Source organism: Balaenoptera physalus (assembly GCF_965194825.1).
Source record: "Balaenoptera physalus genome assembly, chromosome: 5".
Classification (NCBI taxonomy): Eukaryota; Metazoa; Chordata; class Mammalia; order Artiodactyla; family Balaenopteridae; genus Balaenoptera; species Balaenoptera physalus.
The window spans coordinates 78,931,819-78,944,927 of NC_138884.1; the positions used below are offsets into that span (position 1 = coordinate 78,931,819).

At 43.6% G+C, this 13,109-nt stretch overlaps 1 protein-coding gene across 8 annotated transcripts in view; it reads left to right on the forward strand.

The window, feature by feature from the left end:
* Positions 1–320: 320 nt before the first annotated feature.
* TEC (tec protein tyrosine kinase) overlaps positions 321–13,109 on the forward strand; it is a 142,579-nt gene continuing 129,790 nt past the window's right edge. For 3 of the 8 annotated variants that reach the window (XR_014263871.1, XM_082462478.1, XM_082462479.1), the window contains exon 1: positions 449–779. Coding sequence is in view for 3 of the 8 variants with exons in the window: in XM_082462478.1 (XP_082318604.1) it covers positions 636–779 (144 nt within the window). In the remaining 5 variants the exon portion in view is untranslated. Of the gene's footprint in view, positions 780–806; positions 1,041–13,109 lie in introns of those variants that run through there. The other 5 variants (XM_082462473.1, XM_082462474.1, XM_082462476.1 and 2 more) reach the window with 5 other exon arrangements.

A 13,109-nucleotide genomic window follows, 5' to 3' on the forward strand; every position in this document is an offset into this window, starting at 1 on the left:
ACGCTCTGCTGCTTCAGGTTTGGCAGTAAAAAGACTTACTCTTTTGGTAAAACTCGTTGCTTCGCTCCACCGCACCGCGCAACCCACCTGGTTCGCCACCATTTAGCGGAAGGGGAGGTGCGGTCCCTAATTGCGACAAGAGACCCCGGTCACCCACAGGTGGCACTGCTCGGGTTCTCCCGGGCTGGGGGTGTCCGTGACGTCGCGGGTCAGTTCTCTGGGGCGAGGGGGGAAGGAGGAGGCCCAGCACGGCGTCCAGGAACACCAGGGACGTTCCCGCGACTTCCCCGAAACTCCGACTGGGTCGGGGGAGCCGGGAGGCCCACCGGACCCACTCAGGCCTCCAGTCTCAGAACCGCAGCAGACCCGTGCGAACCTGTAGCCGCCGGCCTCGGCGTGCGGGGGCGGAGCCATCGGGGGCCTGGCGATCGCTGGGCCGCGCGGGGCGGGACGAGTGGGGGCGGGGCCGGGACGCCAGGCTCCGGACGCCAGGCTCGGGACTCCGCGGCGCCGGCCGGCTTCAGCGTCTCCCGGACTCGGCGCAGCCGGCGCGCTCCAGCCAGGTAAGGGCGCCGCGGGCCGGCGGGGCGGCCCCGGGACTGCGCCACTCCGGGAGGGGACGGGTGGGGACGAGGATGCGCGCGGCGAGAGGAGGCTTCCACAAGCCCAGAGACGGACCCTCGTGGAACCAGGAAGGATTTTCTCTCCTCCGCGCCGCCGTGAGCGAGGGCGCGCCACGCCAGGTGATGACCCGTCCCCTGCGGACCACGAAGGGACAGGTGCGCGTCCCGGCGTAGCCACGCCTTCCGGCGGCCGCCGCTGCCTCTCCGCCTCCCGGGCTTCGGCGCCGGCCTCTCCCGAGGAGCACCCGTCCCTTTTCCTCTTGGGTTCCTGGACGCGGGCCGCCCCGCAGCAAGTTAAGCGTTGGGCTCACTTCCCAGCTTCCCCGCGGGGTTGATTCCTCCTCTCTGCTTGGGCGGCGGCGCAGTCTTGATTGAAAGTTGGCAGCATCGACAGAGACTTTCCACAGTTGCACGTGTGTGAGTGCCTCGCCCCACCAGCCTCACATTTTTCATCTGGGAAATTGTGTTTGAATCTTGATAACAGGGATTCGGTGAATACATGTGTTGGGAAAACTAGGGCCTTGCCTCGGGGGGGGGGGGTGCGCTTTCCCTTGGATCCTAAATTTCCTTTTGATTTGATTTTTTGGTTTTGTTTTCATGGAAGAATAACACGTTGCTGTGTATCAGGTTCGGAAACAATCTCATCTATTGCCATTCTTTGGAAACTGGAAGATTTGATTAGAAGGGTAGATCTCAATGTTAAGTTGGAACAACAGGATGACTGGTGGCTAAGTGGGTTTGAAGCTTATCCAAAATAAAGTGTTTTGAGCATATACCCTGTGTTTTTTCAGTGAGGGCCCATTTTTTCCTCTTAGGAAATTCTGAGAAGTTACTTGCTTCTAGAAGATTCTCCCCTGAAGAGCTGGAGAGGAGAAAACAGCCCCAACAAACCAGTGGGTTTCCCCAATAAGTTTAGGATTTAGCAAGTTGGTTTGTGATGCTGGTAGCTCAGCTGGCGAGAATCACATGTAGTATGGAGTGTCATGATTTATATGGAGAAGAGAAAAGTGTGTATAATATTCTCATTATGTATTTGAAAATATTTTTTTGGTTTAGGTACATTTGCATTGTTTAGGAAAAACTTATACTTTCCCAATACTCCAATTAATCTGTTCCATATATTCTCCTGTCAGCTCTAGACGCTTACTGCATTGTGTTTATGTTAATGATCTGGATTCTTCCCTGAGGTTGTGTACATTTTGGTTTGTAGAACTGTATAGGGCAAGTGTTGCAAACACATGCGAATCAGTGCAGTGCTCTACCACACATAGGTCCTTGAACTAGAATTTTCACACCTTTACAGATAGGAGAAAATATAGAATATTAATATATGCTTTAGCACTGTCAACCTGTTTATCTACTTATTCTGTATCAAGATAGTCATCTTGGGACTTCCCTGGTGGTGCAGTGGTTAAGAATCGCCTGCCAATGCAGGGGACACGGGTTCGAGCCCTGGTCTGGGAGGATCCCACGTGCCGCGGAGCAACCAAACCTGTGCGCCACAACTACTGAGCCTGCGCTCTAGAGCCCGTGAGCCACAACTACTGAACCCACGTGCTGCATCTACTGAAGCCCACGTGCCTAGAGCCCGTGCACCGCCACTGCAATGAGAAGCCCGCGCACCGCAACAAAGAGTAGACCCCGCTCGCTGCAACTAGAGAAAGCCCGCGCGCAGCAACGAAGACCCAACACAGCCAAAAAAAAAAAAAGATAGTCATCTTGTTTTCTCAGCAGCTGGTTACTCAAGGGCAGGGGCTGTGTTTTATCAAGTCAGAGTGAAGCTCAGAGAATGGCCACCCTTGCTCCCTAAGTTGACCCTTGACAGCATGGCTGCCGGGGTTGTGGGTAGTGTCTGGCCACTTTTTGCTTTTGGAGAAGAATTGCTGGTCTCTCTGCCTTCCTCTGTGTATGCAGAATGCTGGCAGCCTGGGCCTTGGGCCTCCAGGCACACCTCTGTCTACAGGTTCCTCCAGGTTGACCTGGTTGGTGCCTCCCTTCCCCAGCCCAGCTCTTCCAGCTCCTTGGTTTCCACCCGACTCCACCCCTTCGTGGGATCCCCCTCCTAGGAAGAATCATCTTATTATTCAGGGCAGGGAGACTTGGTCCACAGAGTTGACAGGGCTGTTGACCCTCAGCCTGGTGCACAGATGCTCAGTAACTATCTGTTGATGACAGTGTCACTTGCTTCAGAGCCCTTACTGTGCTCTCCTATTATCCAGTCTACACAGGCAAAGTGGAGTAACTGAAGTTGAACCCAGATCAACCGCTGTGGAGGCTAGCCACCTTGGTTGGATTAGGGTCATAAATTGGGCATTGGAGTCTGTTAGAAAGGAGTGAAATTGGTCCATGGTCACTGCCAGTTCTAAAATTACCCTGTCCCAGGTGATTATGCCGTGAGAATAGCTTTGTTAAAAAGAACCCCAGAGGAGAGAAGCTTAGCAGTTGGCTTCATCTCCAAACTTGCCTCCACCTGGACTTGCCTTTGCATCTCTGCCCTAGCTCAACCTGTCCTTCCTTGGATTGGATTATAACTATTAACTTTCCCACTATATTTGACTGCTCAGAGCTCAGATGATCACAGCTACGTGGTGTAGATGTAGAAAGTGACATTTTCTTTTCTTTTTATATTATTATTTATTTATTTTTGGTTGCATCAGGTCTTAGTTGTGGCATGCGGGATCTTCCTTGCGGCATGTGGGCTTCTCTCTAGTTGTGGTGCGCAAGCTCCAGGGCGCTTGGGCTCTGTAGTTGTGGCATGCGGGTTCCAGAGCACGTGGGCTCTGCAGTTTGCGGCACACGAGCTCAGTGGTTGTGGCATGTGGGCTTAGTTGTCCCGCGACATGTGGGATCTTAGTTCCCTGACCAGGGATCGAACTCAAGTCCCCTGCATTGGAAGGTGGATTCTTTACCACTGGACCACCTGGAAAGTCCCTGACATTTTTTTGTTTGTTTGTTTAGGGAAAACAAGGATGGAATTTTCCCAAATTGTTATTAGGGAAACAAAGCAAAAGCAAAAAAAAAAAAAAAGAAAGGGCATAGAAGTCAATATGATTTTTGTTTTGTTCTTTTCTTTTCTTCTTTTTTTTTTTTTTTTTAGTTTTAAACCTTTAATCCAAGTTGCATTTTTCCCTCTCCAGAAGCAAACACTTGTGATTCTTCGAGTTGGTTATTTTGGTATTTATTGCTTGTAAGTGATACTTGTAATTTTTCAGTTTGAAGCATTATCTGTTGACTTCCTGCTGTGGAAGATGATGACTTGGCTCTCTTCTTCTAACCCCCAGCCTAACCACAGCTTCCCTATTTTCCCATCCTTGCAATAGTTAAACAGTAATTTTGGTTAGATCAATATTCATAGTCAAGCCAAGTGCAACTTTTTCTTTTCCTCGGAGTCAGTAATTGCTTTGTTTGTTCACTGGCTTAGTTTTTTATGTACTCATCATTAATTCAACCCAAAACTTTTGACCAGTTTTCTAATTCTTACCTCAGATGAGTCAGGTATTCTGTCAATTTCATTTTCCCCAAAGAAACTGTCCCTGAGCCTCCTGGCTTGCTCTAGTCTGGACTGGTTGCCCTCTACACATGGGGCACAGATGTCACCCTGAGGACCTCCCTTTGTCATCCTGGGGGGAATCTCCATCATTTCTCTCTGTATTGGATCTCCTGTTACCTGTAGTACATGCCTTTCTCTTTCTTGTAGACTCCTTTTTTTTTGATATAGCCCATTCTCAAGGAATTTTCTGGTAAAGGATGCACAGGATGTCTGTTTTCCTTCCTATTTATTTTATCTATTCATATTTTTTCTATTCATTTTTCTTTTTTTAAAAAATCATCCTTTTTGTTTGTTTATTTATTTATTTATTTATTGCTGCATCAGGTCTTAGTTGTGGCACATGGGATTTTTCGTTGCGGCACGTGGGCTTCTCTCTAGTTGTGGAGCTTGGGCTTCTCTAGTTGTGATGCGCGGGCTCCAGAGCGTGTAGGTTCTGTAGTTTGCAGCACGTGGGCTCTCTAGCTGTGGCTTGCGGGCTTAGTTGCCCCGTGGCATGTGGGACCTTAGTTCCCCGACCAAGGATCAAACCTGCGTCCCCTGAATTGGAAGACGGATTCTTAATCACTGGACCACCAGGGAAGTCACTCATTTTTCAGTAAGTGCCTGAAAATATCTGTTTTCCACAACAATTGATAGTTTGTCTGAGTGTAGACTTCTAGGATGGAAAATTTGAAGGCATTGTTCCATCACCTTCTAGCTTGTGTTGCTGTTGAGAAATTCAGAATTGTTCTGATTCCTTAATTTTTGTCTGTAACCTGTCTACAGGTTACAAACCTGCTGTGTCCTTTGTGGAAGTTTGTAGAATTTTCTCTTGGCCTCCACAATCTTGGAGTTTTCATGATGTGTGCTGTGGTATGGGTCTGTTTTCATCCATTGTGCTGGGTTCTTTCAATCCAGAAATCTACATCTTTCAGTTTGGGAAATTTTCTTGAGTTATCTCATTGATAATTTCCTCCTCTCTATTTTGTGATGTCTCTTTCAGAAACTTATTGTTCAGATTCTAGATATTTTGGGCTGTATACTAGATATTTTCTTACCTGGAAAGTTTTTTCCTTTGTGCATAGACTCAGTTTCCCCAAGTTGCTATTGTCTGTTTATTTGTTTAGGTCTCTACATTTCATGTTAGAGGCTTTCCTTGTATTTCTGATACCCTAGGTTGTCTACTCACATCTGAGTGGGGGATTAAAAAGCTTGTTGGCTGGGAACTTAACTGTTGGGTGATTTGTCTGAGTCTTTTTTTTTTTTTTTTAATTTTTATTTATTTATTTATTTGGCTGTGTTGGGCCTTCGTTTCTGTGTGAGGGCTTTCTCTAGTTGCGGCAAGCGGGGGCCACTCTTCATCGCGGTGCACGGGCCTCTCACTATCGTGGCCTCACTTGTTGCGGAGCACAGGCTCAAGACGCGCAGGCTCAGTAATTGTGGCTCACGGGCCTAGTTGCTCCACGGCATGTGGGATCCTCCCGGACCAGGGCTCGAACCCATGTCCCCTGCATTGGCAGGCAGATTCTCAACCACTGCGCCACCAGTGAAGCCCCGGCTGAGTCTTTTATTTGGGGAAATTTTGATGTTAGTACCTCTTGGGCTGGTGAGGGTCCTCAGAAAAAGCTCTTCCAGTCTTTTTCCTGGGTGGTGGGAAGAGCCTGGCTGCCAGTGATCTGGGAACGAGGTAGAGAAGAAGGCTGAATGTCTCAGCATCTGCACGTTCATATAACCTCTCCACGGTATTTCCAGTAAAACACCTGAGCTGTGCCTGACATACTCCAATCCAGAGACTTTCTCTTTTTCACCCTCTCTGGGGTAGTTATATGTTCATGTAATTCCTCTTGGGGAGGGGGTAGGGAAGAAACTCCAGGTGTTTTTGCTGGGGTAGAGAAGGGGCCATCACCTAACTGCTCAGAGTGGCTGGAGGGACCTGGGAGATCCAGGTGCTTTCCAAGGAGGCTTTCAATTTTTATTTTATTTTAGATCAGCCCCTGTCCCCCCACTCCCCACAGAGAGTCCAATTGCCTTTAATTATTTAGCATTTCGAGATTCCGTGGTATAAATCAGGTTGTTTCTTGGCTTCCCCTCACCCCACCTAAATGTTTTTACGGTTGTCTCTTCTTTCATTCTCCCCATCCTTGTGGGTTTATCCCTTTACTGTCATTTTATTGGGCTTTCAGGAGGGAGAGAAAGTAGAGAGTTTTGTTTCATTTTGTTCATTACTACTCCTTAGGGCCTGGAGTATAGCTTTCTTAACCAACCTCTGCTGAGAGACTAGTGTGGTCCAGCCACGGCAGTTTGCTGCCATTTTCCCTGCCTTTACCCAGCAGAGTTGGGGCCCCCGATTCCTTCCTATACCACTCTAAGCGTCCACTACCAATTCATTACAGTGGTCTTGGGAGGCAGAACCTCTCTGCAGCCCTAGCCTGATGCTGTATAGCTTGCTGGTCGTAGAGCCCTGGTTCCCACTTCTCAAATTCACCTCGTCTGGGAGGACTCATTCTGTCACCTTGGCCTCTGAACGTTTTACCTTCCCGTGAAGCTCAGCTTCTGTAAATCTAATGTTTTAGGCTGAATGGTGGGCCTGGTGTCATTGGTGGCCATGTGGCCCCAATGGAAATTATCGTTATTTCCTTCTGGAGGCGTTTATCACACAGTCGCCTTCCCAGCAGCAGAATCCTCTCTTCCCATTTCAAAGCTCATGCCTTTCTTGGAGTGTGCACCAAGTTCCTGTTTCTGGCTGGGCTGAGCAGAGACGACTGACCTACCCTGCTCCTCGTGGATGATCACAACTTTCCAACCCTGTTTAACCAGTTGAGTCATTCTTCAGGCTTCCTTAATGCAGTGTGACCTTCCAGCTTTCTATCTCAGTAGCCTGACAACATCAGCATGACTTTCTGCTTATACACAGAGGAATGGTGGCAAGAGTCAGCTTCCGCTGAAGTAGGAAGAGTGTTGTTTCCACACCATCTTATCTGCCCAGAAAAAGCAAAGCTCTATACTCTCATGATGGCAGCTATGCATTGGGAATCCAGAAAATACCAGTGCTGGCAATTGCTACAGTGGAGCAGATACAGTAGTCATTCTGAAGGAGGACAGCGCAGGATAGGTGGTTAGAAAACACTTATTCAGCTGGACCTACCGGGTACCATTATGAACAACAGTTTGGCCAGTGGGAATATCTGCAGTGCTCATTCCTCCCTCTGTGCTTCCACAGGCATCCTTCCCTTTTCTAAACAGAACCTTTGAAGTCATTGCAACCTCTTTTTCCAAACAGTATAGTTTTTCTCTAATGTGCTAAGTAATTCACGTAAGTTCTTTTTGTCTTCTCAGCTGAATTGTGAACTCTCCCAGGGAAGAGCACATGCCTAGTAAATACTAGATCATTGTACCAGATGAATTTTCCAGATAGTTGTGGACAGTTGGCAGTTAAAAAAAAAAAAAAAAAATATATATGTATATATATATGGTCATAATTATCCAAGTTGTATCCAGTAGTCTAAATTCACTAAATTCTTTTTTAAATTTTGTTTATTATTATTTTTAAAAATTTATTTGTTTATTTTTGGCTGCATTGGGTCTTCGTTGTTGCGTGTGGGCTTTTCTCTAGTTGCGGCGAGCGGGGTCTACTCTTTGTTGCGGTGCGCGGGCTTCTCATTGCGGTGGCTTCTCCTGTTGCAGAGCACGGGCTCTAGGCACCCGGGCTTCAGTAGTTGTGGCACGCAGGCTCAGTAGTTGTGACTCGCGGGCTCTAGAGCGCAGGCTCAGTAGTTTTGGCGCACGGGCTTAGTTGCTCCGTGGCATGTGGGATCTTCCCGGACCAGGGCTCGAACCCATGTCCCCTGCATTGGCAGGTGGATTCTTAACCACTGTGCCACCAGAGAAGCCCTAAATTCACTAAATTCTTGATTAGGCTTTCACTTCTCTTTGGCTGTATAGACTGAAGCCATAGAGTATTATTCAATTTAAGTGTTCCCAAGTGTATTGTTTTTCATATTATTTAGAAATAATCCTCATTGAAATCATCCTTGAAAGGACAACATTAATTGTACTTATTATTATTGTTATTTTTCACCCATATATTTCTTCTTAGCATAGTCTTGTGATTGTCTTGATTTTTATGGCTAAGAAGAGTGGATTTGGAAGAGGGAGGGAGGTGTGTGCCGATTAGTTTTCTAGTCTGCTAAGTGTTACGTTTCTAAAAGAGGAAGATGTCTTTGGATTTCAGCAATATTAGATATATTTTTCCTTTCGTAACTACATGCCATTTATTTTTTAAGGTTGAGAGCTTTGGAAATGCTTAGCTATAGAGTATCAAAATGAAAGACTTTAAATTGTCATATGCTACATGAAATGCTTATAAAGTAGAACTCCTCATCAAATATCCTACTCCCTGTACCTTTAAGTTTTTTGAAGTTCTAGCCTGATTTAACGGGGAAAACTTTTCATGTCTTCTCTTTATCCTGAAAAGAGTTCCAGCAGTGTCTTTCTGTTAGCTATCTCCTTAGAAACTGTGATGTCCTCATGTATCTCCCAGTATTAGGTTTCAACCACAACTTGTGAGAGCTCCACATGACTACCCCCAAAAATAAATCGTGGGTTTTTTTCCCTACAAAGTAGTGATTTCAAAGTTTATTTTTCTGCAAATATAATTTAAGCATGCAGTAAAGTTAGTTTTTACCATTGGGGTTATTTTTGTTTCACAGAAGGCAGTTGGCTTTCTTTTTTTATTTTCCTGCTTTGAGTGCTAAAAATGCTTGATCCTTTAACCATGCAGAGAAACAGAAATACAATTTAACTGAGTTATGAATGCTGTTATATATGTAAATTTATGAATGCTTTTTACTTTTTTTCTTTTTTAAGTATTGTCAACTTATTTGTCACATATTTAAACCAGTTATAGAAGCACTGCATTAAATAATTCTTGTTCATAGGTTCTGGAATCATAGCTGGAGGTTTTCGGGGCTCAGAGCTGGTGATGCAACCCCCTTTCCTCCCCCAGACAAAGGATAGAACTCTGCCTGCCACTGCAATTCCCCAGCTCTCAGTGTGGTCTTTGGACTCTCCCTGCCATCATTAAAAAAAAAAGTCATTTTATAGAAATTTATTCATTCTTTGTTAAAAAATTGAAACAATACTGAAGCTTACAAAAAAGAGATTAAAGATGACCCCAAAACTATTCCAGAGAGACTCTTGGTGAACCCCCTCTCCATCATCTTTATCATCATTTGACTTTCTACAAATCTTTAGCACCTTTCTAGAAGATAATTAACCTAAGGAGCATTATGTGCAACCGTTTATGTAACTCCAAATTCTATAATGTTTATATCTATATAATCTTTATATATATATATATATATACGCACACATATATACACATACACACACACACACATATATATATATATATATATATATACACACACACACTTTATGAGGTTATAATTAGTTCAGGCATAATGTTCTTTGGTAACGATATTCCAAATAGACATTTTCTTGTAAAAAAAATTGCCATTTTTAATAGCTTGGTGACAGTCTGTCATGTTAATATACAATGGTATTTTGAACCACTCCCCAGTTGTTGGACATGTTTTTTTGTTTGTTTGTTTTTGTTTTTAAGTAAGTAGTGTTGCTATATGTTTTTCCCTTTTGGGGATTGTTTCCTTGGGAAATATTTTTCAAAATACCACCCTGGGATTAAAGGATTTCTTGTTTCTGTTAATGTCAGAAGGACACAAAATAATAATTTGAAAAATTATGGCTATATAAAGTTATATAAAGTTTCCATTACCTCTTTTTTGACCTTTTGGATCCACAGTATCTCCTTTATGTGAAGACATAAGGTTTATTTGGAGTTACTGAGGCCATGCCATGTATCTGACCAGTTGTAGGTCAGATAATAAAGCCCGAGTAACCTGACAGTTTCATTTGCAGAGGCTGTGTTCTTTTGATAAATGTCTATAGCCTCATTTTATTTTGTTGGATGTGTGATAGGAAAAGTTTCCAGGGATCAGTAACAAAATGTGGAGAAATTGTTATGGTATCTGTGAAACTACATTTGCCCTTAGTACCTGGTCTAGGGTTCATGACCCTTTCTGTAAGCAGGGGAAGGCATTATGCGTTCAATAGGGAATATCAACTCTCCCACCCATTTCCCCATTCCTGGACTGCATGAGGAAGTAGGAGGGGCAGGGCAACCAGTAACTGGAGAGAATTTTGCAGTAATGTAGTTTCTTGATAAAGAACTAGAGCAGAGTGAAATTCCTATTCAGATTTTCCCCCTGACATCTTTCTGACTAATGTTTAAAGCCTGGGCTAGATTTTTAAGTTAGCTATTGAGTGGTATTGTGTTCCCATGCCTTAGGTTTTCCATCTATTAAACAAAGCATAATGACACCTAATTAACAGTCCACTTCAGAACGATTCATGGCCTAATGCTTGTAAAGGACTTTGAGCTTTTCCTAGAGTGTTTTATATACATTCATGAGTAATGAGATGGCTTGCTCTATTTAGCAAAGGGCATCTATATTATGCCCATTTTATAGATGAGAAAAGTGAGCCTCACAGAGGATAATGGCTTGTTGAGAATCAGACGGAAGATTTAATGTAATGTCTGTGGAATTTTTCTTGGACTTTGTGGAACAAGTGGAATCTAAAATAAATTCTGCACAAGTGTATGTGTTGGGAAAATGGATTTTACAGTTTTTAAACAGATAAAACCTTTTGGGGGGATAGGTTACTCCTTTGTAAGGAGGAATCATGTTTGACAAATTCACTAGAGTTCTTGAAGAACTTTAAATGATTATGGAAGCTAGGGATAAACTGTGATTTTCCAAGTGTTTTTGAAAAGACTCCACACAAAGGCTATTAAATAAATTGAGTCAGTGGGAGGCTGGGAGAAATGTTTTTAAAAGTCAGGAATAGGGAGGGGACTGGAAGACAGAACAAAGGTTTAGCATAGATGGGCATTTCTCAGGTTACAAACGTGAGTAAACTATTTATTACTATTTTTAGAATAAAACATGTAGAAGAGGGAGTACACAGTGTAAACTCCAAGTTTACAGTCAACACGAACCTTTTGGGACATTAAAAAGCAAATTGCTGGTCTCAAGTTTATGCAAAATGGCAGGGAAGAGGTAAAGAATGCGTTTAGGTAAAATGAATCCATCTGTACATGCAGATGGACGTTCTGGTTTTTACTCAAGAAAGAGATTCAGATATTACTATAAACTCTTAACTGAAGACATTGATTCAGTGTAGGATTTGGAACAAAAAAGCTAGTTAAATCTTAGCTGTTGTTACACACAATTCAGAAATGCCACCTTACCCATTTTCATGATTCTTCAACATCTAAGATAGTTTCATCAATGTACCTTAAAAACGTAATGCACTTAGAAAAAAGCCAACATATTAGTCAGCAGCATAGAGGATTGAGTAAAGTAGACTCCTGTCCAACTCTTTGGTCTAGAAAGATAAATGCTGAGGAGACATGTGGACAGGGTGTGCCCTCTTATACCATGGCAACCTGAGCTCCATGGTACAGGGAGACCATTCATTTGCACCTTCTTTATTACCAAATAATGCCCCAGTGGCCCCCCAATAGTTAGTTGAGCACATAAGATGTGCTAGGCTCCATGCTAAACTCTTTACATTGGATTATCTCATTTAATCCTCCCAACAACCCTATAAAGTGGGCAAGATTATTTTAAGCATTTTACAGATGAGGAGCCTGAGGCTCAGGGAGATTCAGGGGAATTTGGTTAGATGGTGGAGCCAGAGTTCAGAACAATACAGTCCGACTCCAGAGTGTACTCTGATAGCTCTCCTGAGCTATCCACACTGAACTACCCTCTTCCCCTCTCCTTCTGTTATTTTCCTTCCTGGTCAACAGAGTTGGACAACCTAGAAGAAAACATAAAGGTCTGCTTCAAACAAAACCAAAAGCAACCAGTTCTTCTGGGTATCATTCCATCCTCCTTAGTACTATAGATCCTAAGGTGTCTTCAGAGCAGCACTGGTGAATAGAAATATTCTGTGAGTCAGACATGTAATTTAAAAGTTTCTAGTTGCCACATTAAAAAAAAGCAAAACGCAACAAGTGAAATTAATTGTAGTAGTATATTTTGTGTAGCCCAATATTTAAAAAATATTATAATTTCACCATGTAATCATATAAAAATTATTAATGAGATACCAGAAACAACTCAGGAGCTTGATATGTGCAATACAATACAGTACAATACAATGCAATTCAATAGAATATCTTATGCAGTGCAGTGGATAAAGTAAAATGTAGTCCTACCAAACAAAGTTAATGGAAACATATTTACACCACTTCAGTTTTAAATTTTAAATTAAAATTAATTAAAATGAAATAAAATAAAAAAAATTAGTCCTCAGTTGTACTAGCCACATATCAAATGCTTAATAGCTATTTGTGATGAGTGGGTACCATATTGAATGGAGCAGCTCCATAGCAAAAGTTATTCTCTGTCTCCAAAGGCATGGGGACTCCCAGATTCTCCATCCCCACCCTATCCCTTGACCCCTCTCAGCCCCCATGTCATCTTCCCTGCCTACCATGTACAGTTGTGCAGGTTATACACTGCAAAACTCTGGGATGTCATTCACATGGAAGATCTAGTAGATTTGTTTACTGTGACAGTTTTTTGGAAGATGGAAGTAAACTTTCTAAAGGAAGAGACACTTTTTCCTAGTTCATGCAAAGGCATTTTTTTTTGAGGGGGAGGAGGCTGTGACTGTAGTCCTTTTATACCTTCCTAGCATTCCAGCAGTTGGCCTCAGGCATCATTCTCTTGTACGCTCAGCACTTTTCCAGTGCCTACAGCCTATGGCTGAAAGTAAGGAAGCAGATTCAGTCAACTTCTCCTCCCCGCAAAATAATGTCATGAAGCCATAGTCATTTTTCATGGTAGGTTACCTTGGAGCCATGT